The 25,354-nt window shown below is 41.6% G+C and overlaps 1 protein-coding gene across 2 annotated transcripts in view; it reads left to right on the top strand.

Moving 5' to 3' along the window:
• Nucleotides 1–25,354, top strand: part of LOC141105239 (scaffold attachment factor B2-like) — a 140,517-nt gene that overhangs the window by 74,203 nt on the left and 40,960 nt on the right. For both annotated transcript variants that reach the window (XM_073595136.1, XM_073595129.1), the window contains exons 10-12: nucleotides 5,947–6,059; nucleotides 20,535–20,623; nucleotides 23,784–23,920. In XM_073595136.1, the coding sequence (XP_073451237.1) occupies nucleotides 5,947–6,059; nucleotides 20,535–20,623; nucleotides 23,784–23,920 (339 nt within the window). The remainder of the gene's footprint in view (nucleotides 1–5,946; nucleotides 6,060–20,534; nucleotides 20,624–23,783; nucleotides 23,921–25,354) is intronic.

Here is a 25,354-nt window from a genome sequence, read left to right as displayed (position 1 = left end):
ACTGCCGAAGTGTCCAATTATATCCATCAAAGGACAAGTTCACCTTTTGTAACATGTTGCACCCATATTTAGGGTGTAACATGTTACAAATCCACTGGCTCCCTGATGTCACAGGTGGTGGGATCTTCTGCCCCTGCTCTGTGAGAATCTTCCAAGAACATGGCCATGCGGGGAAGCGCATCAGCTCCCCAGTGACGCTGTCGAGGACATCATATGTCGGCCGCCCAAGCTGAGCGCGCCACCTTGCGGCCGTCATATAACTTTACGCGGGATTTGAAGTGGTTAAACGTAAATTGCTGCAAAAAACGCACTACATGCTTTTCTGAAGTTTCTCCATTGAAGTCTATTGAGACAAAAAAGCACCGTTATTGCATTAAAGTCCTTGACCCTTTCTAAATATGCAGCGGCTGAAAAAAGTAGTGTAGTGCGTTTCTGCAAAAAGCACCAGAAAACGCATAGGTGTGAACCAGGCCTAAGAGGTTTAGTAGCAGCAGCATGCGTTTTTTTTTTTTTTTTGTTTTTTTTTTTTTTTTGTGTTTTGCTTTGTTTTTTTATCGCCTGTCATAATTGGGTTTAAAAAAAAAAAAACCTAAGATTAGCCCTTTATAGTACAAAAAGAGCAGGTGATCACTACTATAAGGGGTTAATTTTATACTGTGAAGCAAAATATATACATACACATACAATACACAGTTGTGTTCATAAGTGTACATATCCTGTCAGAATGTATGATTTCTAGGCCATTTTTCAGAAAATATGAATGACACAAACTTTTCTTTCACTCATGGTTGGTGTTTGACTGAAGGCATTTATTATCAATCAACTGTGTTTACAACAGTTATAATTACAACAGAAACTACCGAAATGACCCTGATCAAAAGTTTACATACCCCAGTTCTTAATATCAATATCGTGTATTGCCCTCTTTAACATCAATGACTGAAGTCTTTTGTGGTATTTGTGGATAAGGCTCTTTATCTTCTCAGGTGGTAAAGCTGCCCATTCCTCTGGCAAAAAGCCTCCCAGTTTCTGTAAATTCTTGGGCTGTCCTGTATGAATTGCACGTTTGAGATCTCCCCAGAGTGGCTCAATGATATTGAGGTCAGGAGACTGAGATGGCAACTCCAGAACCTTCACTTTATTCTGCTGTAGCCAATGACAGATTGACTTGGCCTTGTGTTTTGGGTAATTGTCGCGTTGGAATGTCCAAGTACGTCCCATTCACAGTTTTCTGGCTGATGAATGCAAATGTTCCTCCAGTATTTTTTGATAACATACTGCATTCATCTTGCCCTCAATTTTGACCAAATTTCCTGTGCCTTTTTTGTAGTTCACACATCCCCCAAAACATCAGTGATCCACCTCCGTGTTTCACAGTAGGAATGGTGTACCTTTCATCATAGGCCTTGTTGACTCTTCTTATGCTTGTGGCCAAAAAGCTAAATTTTGGTCTCATCACTCCAAATGACTTTGTGCCAGAAGGTTTGAGGCTTGTCCCTGTGATGTTTGGCGTATTGTAAGCGGGATACTTTGTGGCATTTGCGTAGTAATGGCTTTCATCTGGCAACTCGACCATGTAGCCCATCTTTCTTCAAGTGCCTCCTTATTGTACATCTTGAAACAGCCACACCATGTGTTTTCAGAGAGTCCTGTATTTCACCTGAAGTTATTTGTGGGTTTTTCTTTGCATCCCGAACAATTTTCCTGGCAGTTGTGGCTATAATTTTAGTTGGTCTAACTTTGGTTTCAACAGAACCCCTCATTTTCCACTTCTTGATTAGAGTTTGAACACTAATTGGCATTCTCAATTCCTTGGGTATATTTTTATATCCCTTTCGTGTTTTATACAGTTCAACTACCTTTTTCCCGCAGATCCTTTGACAATTCTTTTGCTTTTCCCATGACTCAGAATCCAGAAACGTCAGTGCAGCACTGGATGAGAAATGCAAGGGTCTGTCAGGAGTCCAGAAACTCATTGACCTTTTATATACAGAAACTCATTACATGCAAACAGATCACAGGTGAGGATGGTTACCTTTTTAATAGCCATTCAAACCCCTTTGTGTCAACTTTTGATCAGGGTCATTAGGGTAGTTTTGGCATTGTTTTAAAGAGTAAACAGTTGATAATAAAATGGCTTCAGCCAAACTCTAACCATGAGTGAAAAGTTTTTTTGTGTTATCATTCATATTCTCTGAAAAATGACCAAGAAATCGTAAATTCTGCCAGGGTATGTAAACTTAAAAGCACAACTGTATGTGTGTGTGTGTGTGCGCAAATATCTATATCCTACTTCTGGAGAAAAATATAACTAGGAGTCTGACATTAAGCTATATGAAGGGTGGAAGGAGATATAAATCTTACATTACAGGTAGTACTAAAAGCTGAGCTTTTTTTTTTTTTTTTGGATATGATCATTTTACAGTAAATATAATGCACAATACTGGTAAGCTTACTTTAAATGTAATTGTAATGCCTTATATTATCTCCAGTCTATCCGCCTCCACCTTCTCTGGTTTCAGATGCTGATCTGTCCTGCAAAGTCTTTAACCGCTTGCTGACCAGCCGCCGTCATTATACTGCGGCAGGTCGGAATGATCCCACGAGCCGTCGTAGCTATGTTCTGTGATAGACAGATCGTGAGTTCCTAATAGCTAGGAACCACGATCTGTCATTTCCTCTAGGTCAGTCCCCTCCCCCTACAGTTGATCGCCCCCTAGTGTTAACCCCTTCCCTGCCAGTGACATTTTTACAGTAAAAATATAAACAGTGCTGCGCAATTCATAAATGTCCATATAGTATACAATATATAAAAATTGCGCAACACTTTTTATATTTTTTTTTTTTTTTTTTTTTTTTTTTTTTTTTTTAGGTGTTTTGCGTTAGCCTTGAGTGCTTGCTAGCAGTCCACCTTGTCAGTATCCTTTTGGTCAGCGCTGAATACTCTTCCTTATTTTAGATTTACATTTTTACAGTAATCAGTGCAATTTTATAGCACTGATCGCTGTACAAATGCTAACGGTCCCAAAAATGTGTCAAGTGTCCGCCATAATGTCGCAGTCGCGATAAAAAATTGCAGATCGCCGCCCATACAAGTTAAAAAATATATATATATATATATATATATATATATATATATATATATATATATATATATATATATATATATATATAATAAATCATAAATCTATCCCCTATTTTATAGACGCTAGAACTTTTGCGCAAACCAATCAATATACACTTATTGTGACTTTTTTTTTTTTTCCCCAAAAAATATGTAGAAGAATATATATCAGCCTAAACTGAGGAAAAAAAAATAGCTCTTTAAAAAAAAAAAAAACGGGAATATTATAGCAAAAAGTACAAAATATTTTTTTTATTTTTTTTCCCCCCAAAATTGTTGCGTTTTTTTTTTTTGTTTATAGCGCAAAAAATAAAAAACGCAGAGATGATCAAATACCACCAAAAGAAAGCTCTATTTGTGGGGAAAAAAACGTAATTTTTGCTTGAGTGCAGTGTCGCACGACCGCGCAATTGCCAGTGAAAGGGACACTGTGCCGAATCGCAAAAAATGGCCCGGTCATTCAGCAGCCACATCTTCCGGGGCTGAAGTGGTTAAAGTGATTTTTTTTTTTTTTTTTTTTTTTTTTTTTTTAACAAACATGTTATACTTACCTGCTCTGTGTAATGGGTTTGCACAGAGCAGCCCTGATTCTCCTCTCCTGGGTCCCCTGCCGACGCTTCTGGCTCCTCCTGCCTTCAGAGTGCCCCAATAGCTGCAAAGTATCGTATAGAGTGCCCCTATAGCAAGGAAAAAAGAACTTCTGCCTTTAGAACCTCTAACTTCCTGCACAGGACTACATCCCATGAGGCATTGCTTCTCGCACATTCACAAGTTTACAGGCACTTACTGACATGTATGGATGGTGTACTGAGCTGTATGTGTGCTGCACTGTATTTCCTGAAATGTAAACAAATAATGCATTCAGTATGCGGCCGATTTTATGAAAATGGTTGACAACTATTTTCATTGATTCGTGGTTTTGGCCTTATCTGTAACCGTTTGCAACTGTTAAATCAGCTAATTCATGCATATGGTGTCAGTTCATATGTGCTCATGCCTTGAAATCCTAAATTTTCATGTAATACTACAGCTTTAAAGTGTGTTACAAATTTGTTTGTTTGGATGGAACATTGAGTGCTTTGCTGTATGTGCATTCATATTACTTTCCTATTATGTACTGACTATAGGCCTATCTTTTTCTTTCTTCTTTTTTTTTTTTCTTTTTTTTTTCTTTTTTTTCTTTCCCTCAGTCACTTCCAACTCTCCCTCCAGGCATTACATAAAGTTAACTTCACCTCTCTATCCATCTTAAATTCCGGTGCATGCACAGATGCACCGCCAGTCTTTTCCAGGTCCAAATGACCTGACATAGACCGGTAGTGCATATGCACATAGTGCTGCCAGTTCGGTTTATATGGTCACTATTTGCCAGCAAGGTTTTCTGCGCGTGCACAGAGGTTTAGTACACAGTCTCCCGGGATAGCTGTGATTTGGCAATACCAAGAGCGAATAGGGCCCATTGTAGTAATTATTATTTAGCATGTGTTAATAGACATTAATTTATTATCTTAAAGAATGCTACCCTACTTATCTCATGAAATGTGTGAAAAATACACCAATTATTATGTAAACATTAACTCTAAACCAGCAACCATGTTCAATTTGAAGCAAATGCAAATTTGCGTAATAGAATAAAACTGTACTGTACATCTTGGTGCAACATCTAAATTCCATGTTAAACCATGTGTAAACTATATTCTTCAGTGAATGTAAATCCGCTTATGGTAAGAGACCACACTGTGTTGCTTCTGTGAATATTGTCAGCTTATGATGGACAAGTTCACACTGTTGCTTCATGCACACCAACTGAGAATCTTTACTCAACTTTATCCTTCTCAATCTAAGACCATCCTTCACCTCTTCAGTGAATACCACCACCTCTCATATTGCTCTCATCTTATAATGGAGACCCAATATACCCATTAGTTAAAATTGCGCACTTACCCTTTAATGGGGTGATTGGTTCTCCTCTTTTTTCTCCTGCGGCATGGCTCCAACACTCAATGACGTTCTCTGTAGTGGTGTACCTCTTTAAGGGGCCGAGACTTCACTTGGTTACTGTGAAAGGCGCATAGCAAAGGTCCTCCATGGTGCAGTATGTATATAAATTAGCGCATTTATTATAATATTGCACTTTTTGTACTTAATGTAAAGTACATTAGTGGCGAGCATCTTCACTTCAGACATCAGTACAGACTGACATCACCCAGCATCACAGGTTGCTCAGCAAGAGGAGACATCACCAAACACAGTAGAGTTCCCAGGTTCAGCAGCGTTGAGGGCAAATCTGTGTGATATTAGTCTGTGCCAATGCCAGAAGTGGAGAGCGGATGCTTGACGCTGATGTACTTTATGTAAAGCACGTTTAGTCTGATTACATGTAAGTGCAATATTGTAATAGTTTCCTTTATATACATACTGCATCATGGAGGAGATTTTTTATATATATATCTATCTCTATCTCTATCTCATCTATTATAGTTTATTTTTTTATTTGAGCCTTTCACCATGCCCAAGTAAAGTCCTGGCTCCTTTAAAAGGGTACACCTCTATAGTGAATGTTGTGTGTTGGAGCCATCCCATATCCTATACCAGTGATGGCGAACCTTGGTACCCCATCCTTCATTATAATCCTTGTTTGTTTTACCGAACGCAGATTGATGTCTGCAGCTACCTGTATCACAGGGTTAATTTAATATTGCTGGTAGGGGGTGGCACAGGAGTATAATACTATTTTTGTTAATGGAAAGTGTATAATTTTTTTACAGCTGTTTGAAGCAATTTGTGTATTGTGACTACTTTCATATAAACATTTTGCGCAGGTCTTCCCCAAGCTTAAAAGATGAAACTTCTGAAAAAGGGGATGATAAAACGGCTGATAAGGAAAAAGCCAAGGATGACCACAGGAGTGATCGATCTAGGACTAGCAAGTCAGGTATGTTTTTTTTACATTTTAATTTATTAAATACAATACATTGCGAATTGCATAGTTTGATTAGAAATTTGAACCTGTACTTTTGTCTAAATTGTTAAAACTGATAATGGGAACTAAAGAACAGTGATCTTTGTTTACAGTGTAATTTCATCTTTTATAGAAAATCTGTAAGGTAAACTTACACTGGACCCCCACCCCCTGCTAATCTGAATATATATATATATATATATATATATATATATATATATATATATATATATATATATATATATAAAATGCAGTTAAACAGTAGGCTAAGGATGAGAATAAACTGTAATTGCTGAAGATTATAAATAGTCCATGACAAAAAGTCACTATGGTTGAAAACTGTGGTTGAAAAGCTGGAGTGTCTCTGTGTAGGAACCAGCGCTGAGGGCAGGCTTTTCAGGTGAGCGAATTCAGCTCTCTAAGTAAGCATGAGAAAAAGACAAAAGAAAAGTGCCTCTGACTGCAGGTATTTATTGGTAACAATATGCAAGTAATCCACGCTTACAGGGAAATAAGGAAAGATCAACTCCGAAGGGGAACAACTCCTGGATCAGTCCCGGCGTCCATAGCGTGGATAGGCAGCGGAGTGACTCCGAAGGGATGGCTGCGGTCCCCCACAAGGAGTCAGCTGGGTTGATGGAAATTCCGTAATCCAACAAGGCGCTCATAGGCGTGTGACGTCACCGGAGTGGATTTCCACTCCGGTGACGTCACACGCCTACGAGCGCCTTGTTGGATTACGGAATTTCCATCCAGCCCAGCTGACTGTTTCTCCTTGCGGGGGACCGCGGCCATCCACTCCGGTGACGTCACACACCTGCGAGTGCCTTGTTGGATTACCGTGGCCATCCCTTAAATAAATACCTGCACTCAGAGGCGCTTGTCTTTTTCTCCCGCTAATCTGAAGTCCGGCGATTTCCCCCCTACCCCCCACACTGCTAGATCGTATCGCCGCTGTACCGGTCTGGGGATTTGAAATCTTTCTCCCCTCTTCGCCTGCGGGGACAGGACGGGCTTCGCGGGTTCTGATTATTCGGCGGCGCCCATGTCACAGCACTGACCAATTACAATGCTCCTTCATGTACCTCCCGACGAGGTTGGTTTTTGGAGATTAAGCTGCTGGGGTTTTCTAAGCCCTGGACCGATGAGGTGACGACCCGATGTGTCTGTGCAGGAGATCGCCGCGCTACAGGTCAGCGGGACTGGGGAAGATGAGGAGGGCGTCCTGTGTAAGTGTATCTTATTTTTCTGTAAGGTGAACTTACCCTTTAAATCTAGTAGGGCTGCAACGAACAATTATTTTCATAATCGATTGGTTGGGCGATTTTATTGTTTCCGGTAATCGGATCATAAAAAAAGTGTGGTGTATAATTTATTTAATATGTAAAGTTTTTAAAATAAACAGCAATTTATTCTTAAATATCTCTATGCAGTGTAAATATAAATGACCAACTACTGTATATGGTTCTGGAGCAAAGTCTTGAATCCATTCTGAGAATAACAGACAGAGATATACTGTATATACTATTAGAGGTTAAATCTGGTAAATATAATACTCGGAAGATCAAATTTTTTATTTAATTAAAAAAATAATTAAGACCATTTTGTCGCTTTTCAGACAAAACGCTTATATGTTATGTATGACCGACTCCCTTGTCATAGGCTGGTGGCTTGATAAAAGCTACCTGCGCCTGCTGTCACTTATGCTGGCCATACAAAAACAACGTCTTCCTTCAAAACAATTTTCATTTTAAGAACGTTCGTCTGATTTTCTAATTGTTACTGGGGTTAAGTCGACGTTCGTTTTCGACCAGTGACGGGAAAATTGGTCAAAGGAATTTTCAGACAGTGTATGTGGTTTTCGTTCAGAAATTACTTTCATTTTAAAACACTGTTAAAAGCAAGTGAAATTTTCAAACGACATTCTTTTTTTCAGTGAATGTACAAAGATTTTTCATAATGAATACTCTCATCTGAAAATTGATAAGTGTATGGCCAGCATAAGGCTGGGTTCACACCTATGCAGTTTGCTTTTGATCCGTTGAAGTTCTTTTTGCTGTGCTTTTTTTGCACACACGATTTTGCTGCAATTTGTGTTTTGCATTTCTTTTAGGCTTTCTTTTGGCCAATTTGTTGGGCAAATTAAAAGCAAATCACAGCAAAACACTACATGCTTTTTTTGCAGCTTCTCCATTGAGGTCTATTGAACCAAATAAAGCACCGTTTTGTGTTGAAAAAAGTCCTTAACCCTTTCCAAATATGCTGCAGCTGAAAAAAGCAGATGCGAACGTGTCTTATAGGAAACCATGTTAAATGGATTGTAGTGTGTTTCTGCAAAAAGACCAAAAAAAAAAACATAGGTGTAAAGCAGGCCTAAGATAATGGGGTTAAAAACGAAAATTAGCCCTTTATAGTACAAAAAGAGCAGATAATCGCTACTATAAGGGGTTCATTTATAGTGTGTGTGTGTATGTATATATAATAAAATTATATATATATATATATATATATATATATATATATATATATATATATATATATATATATATTTTATTTTAATACACCCAGAAGTAGGATATATACTTCTACTGCTTTATAGTGTATAATCTTCTGCAAGGGAGATGGTCCAGCAGCAATCTCGCATCAAGTGCAATATAAGCTTTGCAAAAGCAAGTTCTATTCTGTTGTCTAAAGCAGTGTTTCTCAACTCCAGTCCTCAAGGCGCCCCAACAAGTCATGTTTTCAGTCTCTCCAGGTGCACAAGTGATTTTATCAATTTCACTGCCTTAGTAATTACCACCGTCGTTTAATCTGAGGGAAATCCTGAAAACATGATTTGGGCGTTGGGCTGTTGGGGCGCCTTGAGGACTGGAGTTGAGAAACACTGGTCTAAAGACTTAATTTCATTATCACTGTCTTCAGTCTTGAATAAGGGGTGTGTGTGTTTATTTTTTTATTTTTGGTATAAACTATTTTTTAAATATTTACCTTTCACTAGGCAAGTTTCACCCATCAGATACTACATAATAGAATGGCTGAAACGGATGAATTGAATTCTGTTGGGTCTCTGCGAGAATCTTTTTGTGAATATTCACTGGGTGAATTGTCCAGTGAATAGTTAAGACTCCTAATTGTTAAAGGAATAGATTGTTTGGGGGGTGGACATAAACATTTTATAAAATCATAACATTTTGATGGTTTACAGAAATTTGCATTAGGATTTATATAGGGCTCGTTCACACTGGCCCTCTGGAAAATTGTTTTCCTGTGCTGGCTGGTGTCTGCTCTGTATGGGCAGTGGGGACATTATAGAAATGTCAAAATGCCATTTTATTCGCTTCTGTGGTGAATAGAAATGCATGGACCGAGTTTCGGTGAAGAAAAATGCAGGCATGTTGCATTTTACCACACTGCTCTGTACTTCAGAGCTCCATTGTTGTGCGAATAGGGCACAATGGTTTTCTGTGTGCTCAGTCTGAGACCTGAATTATTTCAAGTGTAGGAAAACACGTGTCTGCACAGTTGTAAAGGAGACCTTTAATAAAATCCTACACTTCTTCTTTCTTTCTTCTTGGGTTTTTTTTTTAATATTATAAATGCTGGGAACAAATGTGCTGCCTAAGGCTATCTGTTAGACAGATCACCCCTTTCTCCCTCCATGGCCATCTGACAATGGAGCTTTTGTCCATCTCCAAGCACTTGCCTGGAACATTTTAGCTGACAACCCCCCCTGGAGTTCTTGTGAGGAGCTTGTCGATGGAGAATAAAGGGTAGAGCTGAAACGCCATGCTTGCAAAAAGAGCAGAGATTCTGATGGCAAAAAGTTGTGCTATCCTGTCTATAGCAGTACCCCTCTTGAGTCTTTTTGAGCAATAGGTGAGGAAAAAACTTCAGATGGGGTGGACATCTGTTCCTGTGACAACACTCTTCATTAGAAATGTGTTTTATAAATATTTTCAAACATAAGGGTTGCCTTTATGTTCTAAAAACTGTAGCCTTATGTTAAGAATTTAGATATAAATCTTTCTTTTCTGAAAGTGTACTGTTATTTTGGCTCTTCTGTCCAACTTTCTTTTCGCTCCCTATATTTTAATACTATTGATGTGTAAGGCTAGGTTCACACAATTGCAGCTTCCCTGTGGCCATGTTTTGCTCGGGGTACAATCACATAGTGGCCCAATTAGACTGCATTGAGGTTGGCTTGTAAATGAGACATCCTCTAAGGACGTTATTCCACTGCATAGCTTGGTGTCATCTGCAAAGACTGAAATGGTACTTTTAATCCCAGACCCTATATCCTTTATAAAGATATTAAAAAGTAAGGATCCCAACACTGAACCTTGGGGTACACACTGATAACTTTAGACCATTCAGAGTAAGAACTATTGGAAGGAAGAAGGGAAGGGAAAAAGATATTAGGGAGATAAAGTAAAAAAGGTTTGAGGGGACAACCTGAGGCGAAAAGGGGCTAGTAATGGGAGAACAGCGATCCCGTCCAATACCATAGACCAGGTAGCCTACAATTAATGGGAGCATCATGTAAAGGTTCAAGAGGATCACACTTTGTCAAATTTCCAATGGCATCCCCGTTTGAATATGACATTTTATATAAAGGGAGAGCCGTTTTTACCATACACATGAGGTTGAGCCAATGAATACCATTTCATCAATTTTCTTTTTTGGCATAGTACAGGAGATACGATATGAGAAGCTTGGAGTGGTGAGAGCGCTGCTCATAGTCTGGGATTCCCAGTAGGGCTAGAATGGGTGTTAAAGTAAGTTGTAGTCCAAGGTTTATTTAATTTAAAAATGGCTTTCCAGTATGACCTAACTGTAGGGCCCTGCTCCAAACAATCCTCCCAATCCTCCCAAGCCTCCCTATCCAGAGAGGAAATATCCCCCTTCCAATACTCCCATAACTTTTCCATTATAATGGTATTCTTAATCGTACATTACAGGGAACTGGTCGTAGTTAAATGGGCAATGCAGTGATTGCACACTGGTGAACAAAGCTGTAAGAACAGCTTTAGCATAACCCATCCCAGTAAGCCTGTGATTTTTTTTATTTTTGCTGGTGTTTTAGGTGTATCGGTGTCTTCGATCTACAGCAAACCTTTTATTTCTTAATTGTACATCACGGGACACAGAGCCATAGTAATTACTATGTGGTTATAGGCCACCTTCAGGTGATGGACACTGGCAAACCCTGAACGGGAATTTGCCTCCCTATATAACCCCTCCCACTACTGGGAGTTCCTCAGTTTTTTCGCCAGTGTCTAAGGTGTTGGTCATGAGTAAAGATGTGCTGTGCTGAGCTCCACTGGAGCAATCCTTGCTGGGGCTAGCTATGCAGCCGGATCCATTCAAAGTGTCTTTTCAGGCCAAATTGAATGGTACCCGGGCCTCGTGGCGGCGGAAGAAACAAGGTATAGCCTGTAACGCTTCTCTTTTTAGAGAGCTGGACCCCGGGATCCAGAGCTCTTCTTTTTTTTTTTTTTTTCCCCAGCCACACAGTTTTTACTGGCGGGGTGCTTCACGGGTCCCTGAGTGTGGGTTCCCCGAGGGTCCCCAGTTCCTGAAGGTTTTGTAACAGAGCCCACTGTGAGAGGTAAAGATTGTTGTTTTTTACCACAGAAAACCCTGCGGTGGGAAATGTTAGTGGAGGTTTCTAAGGAATTTTTTAATTTTCTTATGAAATGTCTCTAAGAAAAGTAAATGTCATGCCTAAGAGTCACTACTGGGGGCTGTGTAGAACACGTACATTGTCATGCTTTCCTCAAACATCACGCTGTGTCACAGAAGCAGCAGGCTTCCCTCCGGCGATCAGCTCACACATCTGGTAAGATTGGGGGGGATTTTCTTCCACGAATCACCCCCCACCTGGACAAAGTTCTCCCCCTCTTCCTGCATAGGGGGAAGCCAAAAACTATCGGTGATGCCGCTCTGTCTTTTTTCACCGCCCCTGCACGGCGGCTTGTTACAGGTCTCCTCCTCCTCAAACCCACACACACACATTTTCTCACACACACACGTGTGCTGATCCCGCTGGATCGGAGGCCTGCGGTCACGCGAGAAAACCCTCTTATGAAAAGAGAGGGGGGTGCGCAATGTGATGGAAGGGGCGGGGCTTAGCGCTGTGTTGGCATATTCCAACGTCCAGCACGGGCGTATGTTTAAAAGCTCCATTTTTGCTGACTGCGGATGTTGGAGGGATACAATAGCAAAAAGGGGCATGTGAGAGGTTGGTGACACAGGCATTCCCTGACACATTTACTAATAGCATCAGGCTGAGCGTTAATAGCAGTGGCTGGACTATTGCTCAAGCAGTGGATGCAATTTCTTCTGGTAGTACCTCTGCCTTTGTGTTTCGGGCTAAGGTCAGAAGTGGGGGTAGAAACACCCCCAAAAAAGGGCTAAAAGGGTCTCCCTCAACCTCTGGAAAGTCTACTCATCTCTACAATGGTATGCTCCCCTGAGAGGGGGTGGCTGGTCAGAGTGAGCATCGGGGCCATGAAATGTTTGCAACTGTTTTCAACACTGCAGCCCCTGTCTATATTACTAAAAAGGTCTTTTTAGTAATATAGCCATGATAGGATTGGAAAAACGGTTAGCGGCTTTAATTTGCATCCCAGTGTGGGACAAAATGCGACAGGTTCTATTCCATTACCCAGGCCCCCCAAACTGAGGAACTGGGGGCGGGAGAAGATGAATTCCATTCCCTCGGGACCGTGAAGAGCCTGATGACTCCTTCTATGCGGGAGGGGGGGGGGGAAGAATCAGCTTCACATTCTGTAAGATTGATGGTGCGATTTCTTACGGAATGGTCCTCTCCACATTTATGTACCCTTAACTGAGTGGGTTCGCTAAAACCTCCTCAAGCTGTGCATGCCTCTCCTGTCCATTCATTGCTGAAAAAGCTTTTTTGTATCTGAGTGGGATCACTCAGATAAGTATTTTTCCCCTCCTAAAAAGTTTTTCACACTTTATCTTATGGAGGAAAAAATTCACTAAAAGCAATTAACGCTGCTATATCCTCTGTGAATAAAAGTTTGACTTGCCCGGTAGACAATGCTCAAATGCTTAGGGATCCAACGGTTAAAAAGTTGGAATTCCAATTAAAAAAAACACTTTTTTTCTCTGGCAGGTTGAGTGTCTCAGCCTGTGCTGATAGTAATTGGTTAATCGCTGAGACCAGTTTAAACAGGTGCTCAAGGTTATCATGTTCAGCAGGCCCAGGATCTGGCAACCTACTAGCAGCTTTATGTTTGCAATAGTTGCTATGAGAGATTCTATCCTTCAGGCCTTGCGCCCTTCGCTAAGCGCAATGCAAAAAGCTCCTGGCTAGTCTTCCTTTTTGCGATTAAACGGCTGTTTGGGGATGATTTGGGTAATACATCCAAAGAAATTCTAATGGGAAAAGTACCCCTTTGCCATTTAAGAAAAGGAGTAAATGTTTTTCGTTTTAACAAGCTCCTTCTCCCAGGGGCATCAGCCTCCAGGCAGTCACGATTGCCTCCGCAATCAAGTTCAAAAGGTAATCCTCGGGGTCAACCCCAGGGACAAAAGAAGGCTTGGGGGAGGAAACCTACAAAATACTAAAGCCTCCTAATGAGGAGGCGCCCCCGCTTGCTCGAGTAGGGTGAATACTTCTGCAGTTCTCAAGGGTCTGGTAGGAAGAGTGTTGAGACAGATGGGGGACTTCCTCAATAGCTCCAGGGTACAAACTGGAGTTCCAAGAGTTTCCGTCTCCTCGTTTTCTCGTTCCTAAGGATCCAGAAAAAGTCTGTCTTTCAAGCATTGGACCATCTTTTGGCAAAAAGTGATCATGGTGGGCCCCATGTAAGAGCAGGGGGTTGGGGTTTGGTTCAAACCTTTTTTTACGGTGCCAAAACCGAATGGACATTCTGGATCTCGAAAATCGAATTAGATTCCTGAAAATCCGCTCTCTTTTTTCGCATGGATTCAATCCAATCAGTTGTCTCTATCCTTAAAGGAGGAGAACTTCTGGCATCAATCGACATCAAAGATGCTTTACTTCATGTGCCTATTTCCCTGCTCACCAGCAATATCTACTTTTCAAGGTAGAAAATCTTCATTTTCAGTGTGTAGCTCTGCTTTTCGGTCTAGCTACTGCACCTTGATTGTTTACAAAGGTTCTGGTCCCTCCTCAGATTAAGGGCCCAAGGTATAACGATTATAGTTTACCTAGACGATCTGCTCTTGATAGACCAATCGGTAGCCTGCTTAGACCAAAGTATGGTCACCACATTCAACTACCTGTAATACCTAGGTTGGTTTCTCAACCTAGAGAAATCTTCCTTTAAAACCATGAAGGCGGCTAAAATACTTGGGTCTAACCATAAATATACCTAGAAAAGGGTATTCTTGCCCCAGGCAAAGATCAGCGCCATAAAGGAACTGATTCAGGTGGTCGAAGCAAGATGAATTCTTCTATTCAGCTTTGCATGAGGTTGTTGGGAAAGATGGTGGCTTCATTCGAGGCCGTTCCTTATGCTCAGTTTCATTCAAGACTGCTGCAAAACAGTATCCTATCGGCTTGGAACAAAAGGGTTCAATCTCTAGATTTCCCTATGTGTCTGACTCCAAAGGTGCGCCAGAGCCTCAGTTTATGGTTAATGACCAAAAATCTGCAAAGGAGAAAATCCTTCCGTTACCTGGGATGTCGGAACAACATTTGCCAACCTTTTTTTGGGTTGGGGAGCAGTCCTGGAAGAGGCAACTGTCCAAGAGAAGTGGCCCAGATCAGAAATGGCCTTTCCCATTAACGTTCTAGAGATTCGGGCAGAGCACTTGGTCCCGAGGGCCTGAACGTTCAGTTTACGGAATTGTCCTGCCAGGATCCAATCCAACAATGCCATATCAATCACCAAGGGGGCACAAGAAGTTATGCGGCCCAGAGAGAGGTGAATCATATCCTATCGGCAGTCTTCATTCTAGGAATAGAAAATTGTAAGGCGGACTACTTGAGTTGCCAGCAGTTCCCAAGAGAATGGTTCCTTCACCCCGATATCTTCCTGTCAATATGTCAAAGATGGGGGATCCCAGACATTGATCTGTTTGCGTCCAGGTTCAACAAAGAAATCAATAACTTTTTGTCAAGAACAAAGGATCCGCTAGCATGTATTCCCGTGGAATCAGTTCTCACTGATTTATGCATTCTCTCCTATTCTGCCTGCATCCATGACTTCTTCGCAGGATCAAGCAGGAAGGGAAGTCAGTGATTCCTGTGAGATCTTGGTATGCAGAGATCATAAGGATGGCAGTAGGGGTCCCATGGACCCTACCACCACGTCCAGACCTTCTCTCGCAAGGTCCGGTATTACATCCTACCTTACAAACCCTAAATTTAACGGTTTGGCTATTGAGTCCCACATTCTGAAGAAACGTGGGCTGTCAAGTTCAGTGGTATCTACCTTGGTTAAAGCAAGGAAGCCGGCCTCCAGAATCGCATATTATAGAGTCTGGAAGGCATATGTCTCCTGGGTTGAATCCAGGGGTTGGCATCGCAGGAGGTATGTCATAGGTAGAATCCTTGACTTTCTGCAGATGGGGTTAGAAATTAAGCTGGCCTTGAGTACTTTCAAAGACCAAGTCTTAGCCTTATCTGTATTGTTTCAACGACCACTTGCTTCGCATTCTTTGGTTCGTAGTTTTTTTCAGGGGGTAACGCGGCTTAATCCCCCGGTTAGGTCACCCCTGAACCCTTGGGACTTGAATTTTAGTTCTGTCGGCTTTACAAAAACGGCCTTTGAGCCGATACAACATATTCCCTCGGTCCTTTTGACAAGGAAACTAGTTTTTCTGGTAACCATATCCTCTGCAAGAAGGGTATCAGAGTTGGCTGCTCTTTCTTGTAAAGAGCCATATTGTTGTTCACAAGGATAAGGTAGTATTGTCCTCATCCTAACTTTCTACCGATGGTAGTGTCAGGTTTTATCTAAACCAGGATGTTCTACCTTCATTTTTTTTCCAGAACCCTGTTCTATGGAAGAAGAATCAATACATTCTCTTGATGTGGTGAGAACAGTCAAGGTCTACTTCAAGGCGATTGTTCAGATTTGAAAAACGGATGTTTTGTTTGTGTTACCTGAAGGTCCTTAAAGAGGACAGGCACCATCGAAATCTATTTCTAAATGGATTCAGCAAGTAACTGTTCAGGTTTATGGTTTAAAGAGGAGGATTTCACCCTCTCAAATCAAAAGGGCACTCCACTAGGACTGTTAGTGCTTCGTGGGGGTGCATCACCATGGTTCAAATCTGCAAGGCCTCAACTTGGTCTTTAGTCCATATGTTTAACAAATTTTATCAGGTGAACGTAAAAAGGCATGAGGATATCGCCTTGGGCGTATGCTGCAGGCAGCAGTATAACTCCTCTAGTCTCATGTTGCCCTAATTCTATTGTCTCCCTCATAGTAATTACTATGGCTCTGTGTCCCGTGATGTACGATTTAAGAAAATTGGATTTTTATAACCGCTTACCTGTAAAAATCCTTTTCTTTTGAAGTACATCACGGACACAGAGGTCCCTCCCCTCTTTCTGGTATACACTTGTATTGCTTTGCTACAAAAACTGAGGTGCTCCCGGTAGTGGGAGGGGTTATATAGGGAGGCAACTTCCTGTTTAGGGTGTGCCAGTGTCCATCACCTGAAGGTGGCCTATAACCACATAGTAATTACTATGGCTCTGTGTCCCGTGATGTACTTCAAAGAAAAGGATTTTAGAACTAAGCTGTTATAAAAATTCTATTTTTTATTTGCTAATGTTTGCGTTGTGAATCTTCTATCAAGTTTATTGGTGCCTGCAGCTTTCTGGATCGATTGACTTCTTGGCTGCATTTTGAGGGACCATGCCCACACCCTGCCACTGGATGTAATGTGGGTACTCGTTTAGGCACATAGTGCAAGACGCCAAGGTAGTTGTAGGGTTTAAATACAGATCCAGGGCTGTGGCACTGCCGCCTGATGTGACCCTGTCCCTGACTATCCCTTTGTGGAATATGCCCACCGAGAAGGGGAAGAGCTAGTGGGGACTTTGCCCTAACTTTCCTCAGCTGCTGGAATCGCAAGATGCCATGGTGAGTCAAGCCTGTGGCCCTATTTGGGAGTTCAGGTTGCTGCCATTCCAGTCCCTTAGGTATGAACTATTGTGTGCTGAGGCTGTGCCCTCTTTGGCTGCTGCCTGCGATGGGATATATAGCCACTGTCCAAGTTCCCTTTGACGTTGCAGGAGTTTTAGCCACTACCAAATTCAGTCGATGTCCTGCTGCATTTAACCCTGTCGTCCTGTTTTTACAGAGGTACGTTCTTAGTGACTGTGTCTGATTTTATGGGAGGACTGCCCTGTTAGAGGCATCAGATCGTAGGGGATGTAAATGGACTCCCTCTGCTTCTCCTAGAGTACAACTCTTATTCTTCAACAAAGGCTTTTATGTTCTCTAAAGGATACTATTTCTATCCTTAGCTAGTACACTTGTGTCTGGCTGTGGAGCAGCTTGACCTTTAGCCAGGTCAATGCATTTTATTCTGGGTTCTTTAAAGATGCCTCAGTTATCACTCTCCTAAGGGTGTACGTTCCTGTACAATAGCTCCTAGATCCATCTTGGGCATATTTCCTGCACATGTGCGAACATGTTGCGTGGCTCAGCCTAGACCTGTAGACCTAGCAGAGTCAATTTCTGCGCATGCATGGTATATATGTCCAAGATGGCAGAGGAAGGAAGATCATCCTTGGGCTGAAAGTACAACGCTAGACTTCATGAACTAGTAGTTATATTTTCCTTCATACAGGAACAACTTTAAAGGACTAGAAATAAAGTTTTAGGCAGCTCAGGTGAAGTTCCTCTTTTTAAAGGAGTTGTGAAGGCAGAAGGTTTTTTATCCTAATGCATTCTATGCATTAAGATAAACCTTTTGTGTACAGCAGCCTCTCCAGCACCCCCTAATTACTTACCTGAGCCCCATCTCTCTCTAGCGATGTCCACGAATGTCTAAGCCGCCAGGGACACTCCTCCTCCTGATTGGCTGAGACACAGCAGCGTCGCCATTGGCTCCGGAGGCAGTCAGTCAGCCTATCGGGAAAGAGGGGTCGGGGCTCTGTCTGAATGGACACACGGAGCTGTGACTCGGCTCCAGTGCCCCCATAGGAAGCTGCTGACTGTGGGGGCACTCGAAAGGAGGGAGGGGCTAGGAGCAGCAAAGAGGGACCTGAGAAGAGGAGGATCTGGGCTGCTCTGTGCAAAACCAACTGCCCTTTTTACACTGTCACTTTAAAAAATGTTAATTTTTTTTTTTTTGATCACTTTTATTCCTTTTACTTGGAATGTAAACATCCCTTGTAATAGAAATAAGCAGGACAGGGCCTCTTTAATGTGAGATCTGGGGTCAAAAAGACCTCAGATCTCACATTTGCACTTTCAGTTTTTTTTTTGTTTTTTTTTTCAATAAAAAAGGGCCTTTAAGGCCGCAGAGTGGAAGTAACGTTTGACGTTGCTGCGGTTCTCCAAAGGCATAGAGTCGAGTGGGGGCCATCTTGTCCTCACTCGACTTCCTGCCCATCCATCCTGGGGATCTGATCATTTCTGCCACTACAAACGGATGGTAAGCGGAGGAGACAACCGAAAAGGGGGGGGGGGCACCTCTCCCGCCGCCCATAGGTGCTCTCGCAGCAAATCCGCCACTGAGACCACTTTTATACTTTTATGTTAAAGTGGACCGCACGCTGTTTAAAAAAATATACTGGGATATGGCAGAGATCTGCTATGACCCTGGTATTTAACGTCAAAGTTATATATATATATGTATGTATGTATGTATGTATACACACACTGGCCGATCCAGAAGTGATTAAGGCACTTTTGTCTCTGACTGGTCCTGCTGTGTAACCTGTTTTTGCTACAGTGCCAGTCTGTCAGACTTTAGCTGTGTGGTTAAATGGCATTGCCTGAGAACCCTGGGTTTATTCTTATTGACTTGTTTGCCCTTAATCAATTGGCACGCTTGGCTACTGCCTTGACTGGTCAACGGATGCACTTTGGTAAATTTTTAGGATGCATCTCCTTTCTGTACAATTGCCAAGGATTCTTTTGGCTTTCGTGTTGGAAGATCTGCAGACCCTGCAAAAAGCATCTTCTATAAATGCCTTCTAATTGAGACAAATTTGACTACTTGGACACTGAGGAAGTCACACAGGTGGGTAAGATTTAAAGACCAAAGTCCGGCTCACCCTTTCCTCTGTAAGACCTGGATGTCAAAGCCTGCCAAGTCTGGGAACAAGCCCTTCTCACTATGAGGGGGTGCCTCCACTTGACAGAGTAGGGGGCCACTTGTCAGCCTTCACAGTTGTCTGGGCACAGGACATTTCAGACTGGGTTGTCTCCTGGGGCTACAGGATAGAGCTCCGGTCCTTGCCTCGTCCTAACTTCATGTTGTCAAACTTGCTGCCCTACCTACAGAAGCAGACAAATCACACTGCTCCCTGTGCAACGGGGTAATTGCCAATTGTCAATTCCAGAAATTGGAAGGTTTCAGGGGTTCTACCCCAACCTGTTTACCGTTCCCAAGGCAAAGGGAGGTATTCCCTCAATTCTCTATCTGAAGATTCTCAGGTTCCCTCTAATTTAAAAATCCTATATGGAATCTGGCAAGTCTGTCATTGCTTCCTTTTGGCCTCTGTGGACATCATGGTTCGCCATCACTGCCCTAGGCCAACAGAACTCCTTTTCTGGGGACAACCCAAAGTTTGGGTTTTTCTTCCACTTCCACTTTCAATGGTAATGGTAAACTTTACAAATAGGGTAGATCTTCCTAACGGGGGCACAGGCGGCAATAAAAACGAACAGGTGTTCTGATCCCTCTCCACAATCTCCAATGCTAAAACAAGTTTTTTTTTTTTGCCTTTTTTTTTTAAACTTTCAGTTCTAGCGCCAATCAGAATTGTTCCAAATCGATCCTCGAAAACCTTCAGGGGTTTCTATTCCAACCTGTTTAAGGTGTGCAAAGTTGTTCGGTTTAGAATCCGATGAATACAGGTGTGTGTGTTTGGTTTTTTGGGAACAGTAAAGGTGTACGTTGTGATGGCCTCCTTACATCAAGGGGATTTCCTTGCCTTAATCTCAAGGACACTTGCCTTCGCTTTCTAATTTGCGGCAGTCACCAACCTTTCTGTTAAACTTTTTTTTTTTTTTTTTTTTTAAAGGAAATTTTTGATAAAAATATTGAAAGACTGTATGAAGCACAACAGTGTTGGTCAATTAACAGACAAATAAGGACAACAATAGTAGCATGTAGTTGCAAGCGTTTTTTAAGCCTGAAATATTCAGTAAAGTGTTTTTTTTTTTTTTTTTTTTTTCCCCCTCTACACTGGCAAACTTCACCTTATGTTTACAATGACAATTTCAGTTTCTCTAATGTCTACGCTTAATATTTTAGGGAGTAGAGGAACTGAAAGGACCGTTGTTATGGATAAGTCAAAGGGAGAGCCTGTAATCAGTGTGAAAACATCTGACTCAAAGGAAAGGGTATGTATATGTAAAGGGTTTTGAAAGCTTTTGAAACTTATGCTATCCAAAGCAGTAGCTATGAGATTTGTAGCACATCTGCAAACACCTTTCTGCTAGAAAACTTTGGCTTGGAAGAGACCTTACTGTTGCAGGATGGCACTGTTTTTTTTTTTTTTTTTTTTTTTTTTTTTTCTTGCAGATATACAGTCAGGTCCATAAATATTTGGACATCGACACATTTCTAATCTTTTTGGCTCTATACACCACCACAATGGATTTGAAATGAAACGAACAAGATGAGCTTTAACTGCAGACTTTCAGCTTTAATTTGAGGGTATTTACATCCAAATCAGGTGAACGGTGTAGGAATTACAACAGTTTGTATATGTGCCTCCCACTTTTTAAGGGACCAAAAGTAATTCGACAATTTGCTGCTCAGCTGCTCCATGGCCAGGTGTGTTATTCCCTCATCCCATTTACAAGGAGCAGAGAAAAGGTCCAGAGTTCATTTCAAGTGTGCTATTTGCATTTGGAATCTGTTGTCAACTCTCAATATGAGATCCAAAGAGCTGTCACAATCAGTGAATAAAGCCATCATTAGGCTGAAAAAACAAAACAAACTCATCAGAGAGATAGCAAAAACATTAGGTGTGGCCAAATCAACTGTTTAGAGCATCCTTAAAGAGAGAGAACGCACCGGTGAGCTCAGCAACACCAAAAGACCCGGCAGACCATGGAAAACTGTGGTAGATGACCGAAGAATTCTTTCCCTGTTGAAGAAAACACCCTTCAACAGTTGGCCAGATCAAGAACACTCTCCAGGAGGTAGGTGTATGTGTGTCAGTCAACAATCAAGAGAAGACTTCACCAGAGTGAATACAGAGGGTTCACCATAAGATGTCAACCATTGGTAAGCCTCAAACAGGAAGACCAGATTAGAGTTTGCCAAACAACATCTAAAAAAGCCTTCACAGTTCTGGAACAACATCCTATGGACAGATGAGACCAAGATCAACTTGTACCAGAGTGATGAGAAGAGTATGGAGAAGGAAAGGAACTGCTCATGATCCAAAGCATACCACCTAATCAGTGAAGCATGGTGGTGATGGTGTCATGGCGTGGGTATGTATGGCTGACAATGGAACTGGTTCTCTTGTATTGATGTGACTGCTGACAAAAGCAGCAGGATGAATTCTGAAGTGTTTCGGGCAATATCTGCTAATATTCAGCTAAATGCTTCAGAACTCTTTGAACGGCGCTTCACAGTGCAGATGGACAATGACCCGAAGCATACTGCGAAAGCAACCAAAGAGTTTAAGGGAAAGAAGTGGAATGTTATGCAATGGCCAAGTCAATCACCTGACCTGAATCTGATTGAACATGCATTTCACTTGCTGAAGACAAAACTGAAGGGAAAATGCCCCAAGAACGAGCAGGAACTGAAGACAGTTGCAGTAGAGGCCTGGCAGATCATCACCAGGGATGTAACCCAGCGTCTGGTGATGTCTATGCGTTCCAGACTTCAGGCTGTAATTGACTGCAAAGGATTTGCAACCAAGTATTACGTGAAAGTTTGATGGATGATTGTTATTCTGCCCCATTACTTTTGGTCCCTTTTAAAAAGTGTGAGGCACATATACAAACTGTTGTAATTCCTACACCGTTCACCTGTTTTTGTTTTTTTTTTTGTTTTGAGCTTTTACGCTTTAATATCTAAAGTATAGCTGCTCTTATAGCAATAGAAACATTTAGAACTCCAAATTACTTTTTGCTATTGACTCTTTAATTCAGACAACCTACCACCGATGTGCACATATACACCTCAGCCCCACTGTACCCAAATTTGATGTCCTTTCCCCCCCCCCCCCCCACAAATAGAGCTTTCTTTAGGTGGTATTTGATCACCTCTGCGGTTTGTATTTTTTACGCTAGAAACGAAGAAAGATTTTGCAGAAAAACAAAATTTTTTTACTTTCTGCTCTAAAACACATCCAGTAAAAAATCTAATTTCTTACTCAATTTAGGCCAATATGTATTCTGCTACCATTTTTTGGTAAAAAAAACAAAAACCCAATAACCTTATATTGATTGATATAACTCATTCCTGTATGGTCCCGAAGGGTAACACTTTTCTGGCGCAAGTGCGGTTTCAGTGTTCTTCCAGTCTGTATAACAAATAACTATAAATTTTTCACGCCTAAAAGGCTAGCAGCCCTGGACCAGCTTGAGAAGGACCCTTGTGACAGTAATAGGCAGTGACAGGTACTCTTTATGGTGGGATCTGGGGTCTAGAAGACCCCACACCCTTCCTGCATTTTTGAATACCTTGGATTTTTTTAAATTGGCGCCCTTGGCTGGCGAGTAAACTGGAAGTGGCAATGTTACGTCGCTTCCGGGTAACTACATCGGAGACCCAATCTGAGCAGATTCTGGCTTTAGTTTCGGGACTCCGGCCACCCAACGGATGTGCCGGCTGGTCGTTCGAGAACTGGGCTTAGCGGCGGGAGGGGTGAGACGTCCCCTCCCGCTGCTTGTGATAACGGCCGAGTGGCTGTTTAGCCGCATCGGTTGTTATCACTTGAAAACTGACTGCCAGCTCTAAAAAAAAACAGTACTGGGGTGATTTTGCATGAGGTGGTTAAACATGTAAACAAAAAGTTCCACAAAAAGCCTAGTCTTAAAGTGGTTAAATAACCGTTTTGTACTTATCTCTGCTCTGTGCAGTGAAATTGCACAGAGCAGTCCTGAAACTCCACTTCTCTGGTCCTTCCCCGATGCTCCTGGCAACTCCTCTTCTCAGTATGCCACCATAGGAAGGAATTCATTAAGGTAAAAATGTTCAGGCTTCAGCATTACTTTAACAAAGTGATAACCATCCCTGTGGAGGATGTGCCTGTGTTGGTCACCACAGGACCCAAATTTCCACTAGTTAAAGCCTATTACATTAGGTAGATTACCAGCACTGGGGCAGGAAGAATGTAAAACCTACATGTGATTTGCTCAAATTAAAATGATCTTTTTCAAATTCTAGTTAAAACAAAACTTTCTGCTTTACACTATAGTATAAAGTGCATTTTCCTGCGGTCATGTTTGTTTTACAGAAAGGCTTCCGCATGGACAGATGCTTGTTGGTTTTTATGTAATTGCAGTGGTTTTAATCTTACTATTTTTATTTTAGAGTTCCAAAAGTCAAGACCGAAAATCTGGAAGCAAAGAAAAGAAAGAAATACTATCCTTTGAAAAAATTAAAGAGCAGAGGGAGCGTGAGCGTCAGAGGCAGAGAGAGAGAGAGATAAGAGAAATGGAGAGGCAGAGGTATGTTTTACTCAGTTGCTTGTTTACCAAAATAACAGAGCACTTAAAAACCCTAGTGTTTATGTAATTCTAAAAAAAAAAAATCTCTAGTTTTTTAACTGCCTTTTAACTTCAGTATGTGAGCTCTTCTTCTTCTTTTTTTTTTTTTTTTTTTTTTTTTTTTTTTTTTTTTTTTTCTTCTTGCCGCTTCCTGCCCGGCCTATAGCAAAATGGTGGCCAGGCGGTGACGTCTTTCAGGATAAAATGCGCCCGCAGTGATCGGTGGTGCTGTGTGTCACTCTGACACATCGCATCTCCGATCGTGGTAAGGAGCCTCTGACTGAGGCTTCTTACAACATGATCAGCTGTGACCAATCACTGCTGATCGCAGCATGAACCAGGAAGTGCTGGTAAACGGCTTTCCTCGGTTCGCACTGACAGAGAGCCGACCGGCGGCTCTCCCTGTCAGAGGGGGGGTCTGCGCTGATAATCGGCACATTGATTATCAGCGCAGCCTCGATGAGGTGCCCCTCAGGTGCTCCTCATCAGTGCTGCCTATAGGTGCCCATCAGTGCCGCCTCATTGGTGAAGGAGAAAACAAAATTTTATAACACAGAAAAAGCTCTTTTTTTTTTTTTTCCAAAAATTTTGGTCTTTTTTAGTTTAGTAAAAAATAAAAACCCCAGCGTGATCAAATACCACCAAAAGAAAGCACTATTTGTGGGAAGGAACCTATAAAATTTTAGTTTGGTTAATGTTGCATGACTGCGCAATTGTCAGTGACAATTTGATAGGCAGGAAGGGGGGGAAAGTGCCCGGTATTGAAGTGGTTAAACTAATGTGGCTTGCAAAGAACGCTAAATAACTTTTTGGCTCACCAGCTTCCCTCTTTACTATCAACGCATGGTTCAGACCTGTGATGACAGATATGTGCAGTAGATCTTTCCAAGACAAAAGCAATACATTTTAACTCATTACTACTTAGCAGCTTAGGTAGGAATTTATTATTTAGGCTTTAACCTTGTACTAAATGCTTTCCATAATCTCCTTAGCCTTGTTTTGTGACAGAAATGGTAAATGTATTTTTGTTTATAGCCAGTACTTGCAGACTTAAGTTCCTTGTTACGTGTTTAGAATCAGATTTTGCTTTATTGCCTAAGAGTAGTACAGGCCATACAAGTAATCAGGTCTTCAGTTTAAAAATGTCTCTCAGTGTTCTTGCCTATAAATATACATTTATTCGTATGTGTGCATGTACATACACTGAAGCAACAATACAATGCACTTTTTTCAGGCTTTCTGATTTTGCTCTTGCAGAAAGATGCCCGCTAACAGAGCTCAATAGCTCAAGCTCAATTTTACAACTAAACACATCATCAGACTTAATAAATCCCTTCATAAAATGTTTTAGGTAGAGAGTCTCGCCAGACCTAGTGTACTGTCCTTAAATTTGTA

This window comes from Aquarana catesbeiana, linkage group LG01 (genome assembly GCF_042186555.1).
Source record: "Aquarana catesbeiana isolate 2022-GZ linkage group LG01, ASM4218655v1, whole genome shotgun sequence".
Lineage (NCBI taxonomy): Eukaryota > Metazoa > Chordata > Amphibia > Anura > Ranidae > Aquarana > Aquarana catesbeiana.
The sequence above is the reverse complement of the archived record's forward strand: the minus strand, read 5'-3'. Positions and strand labels throughout refer to the sequence as shown.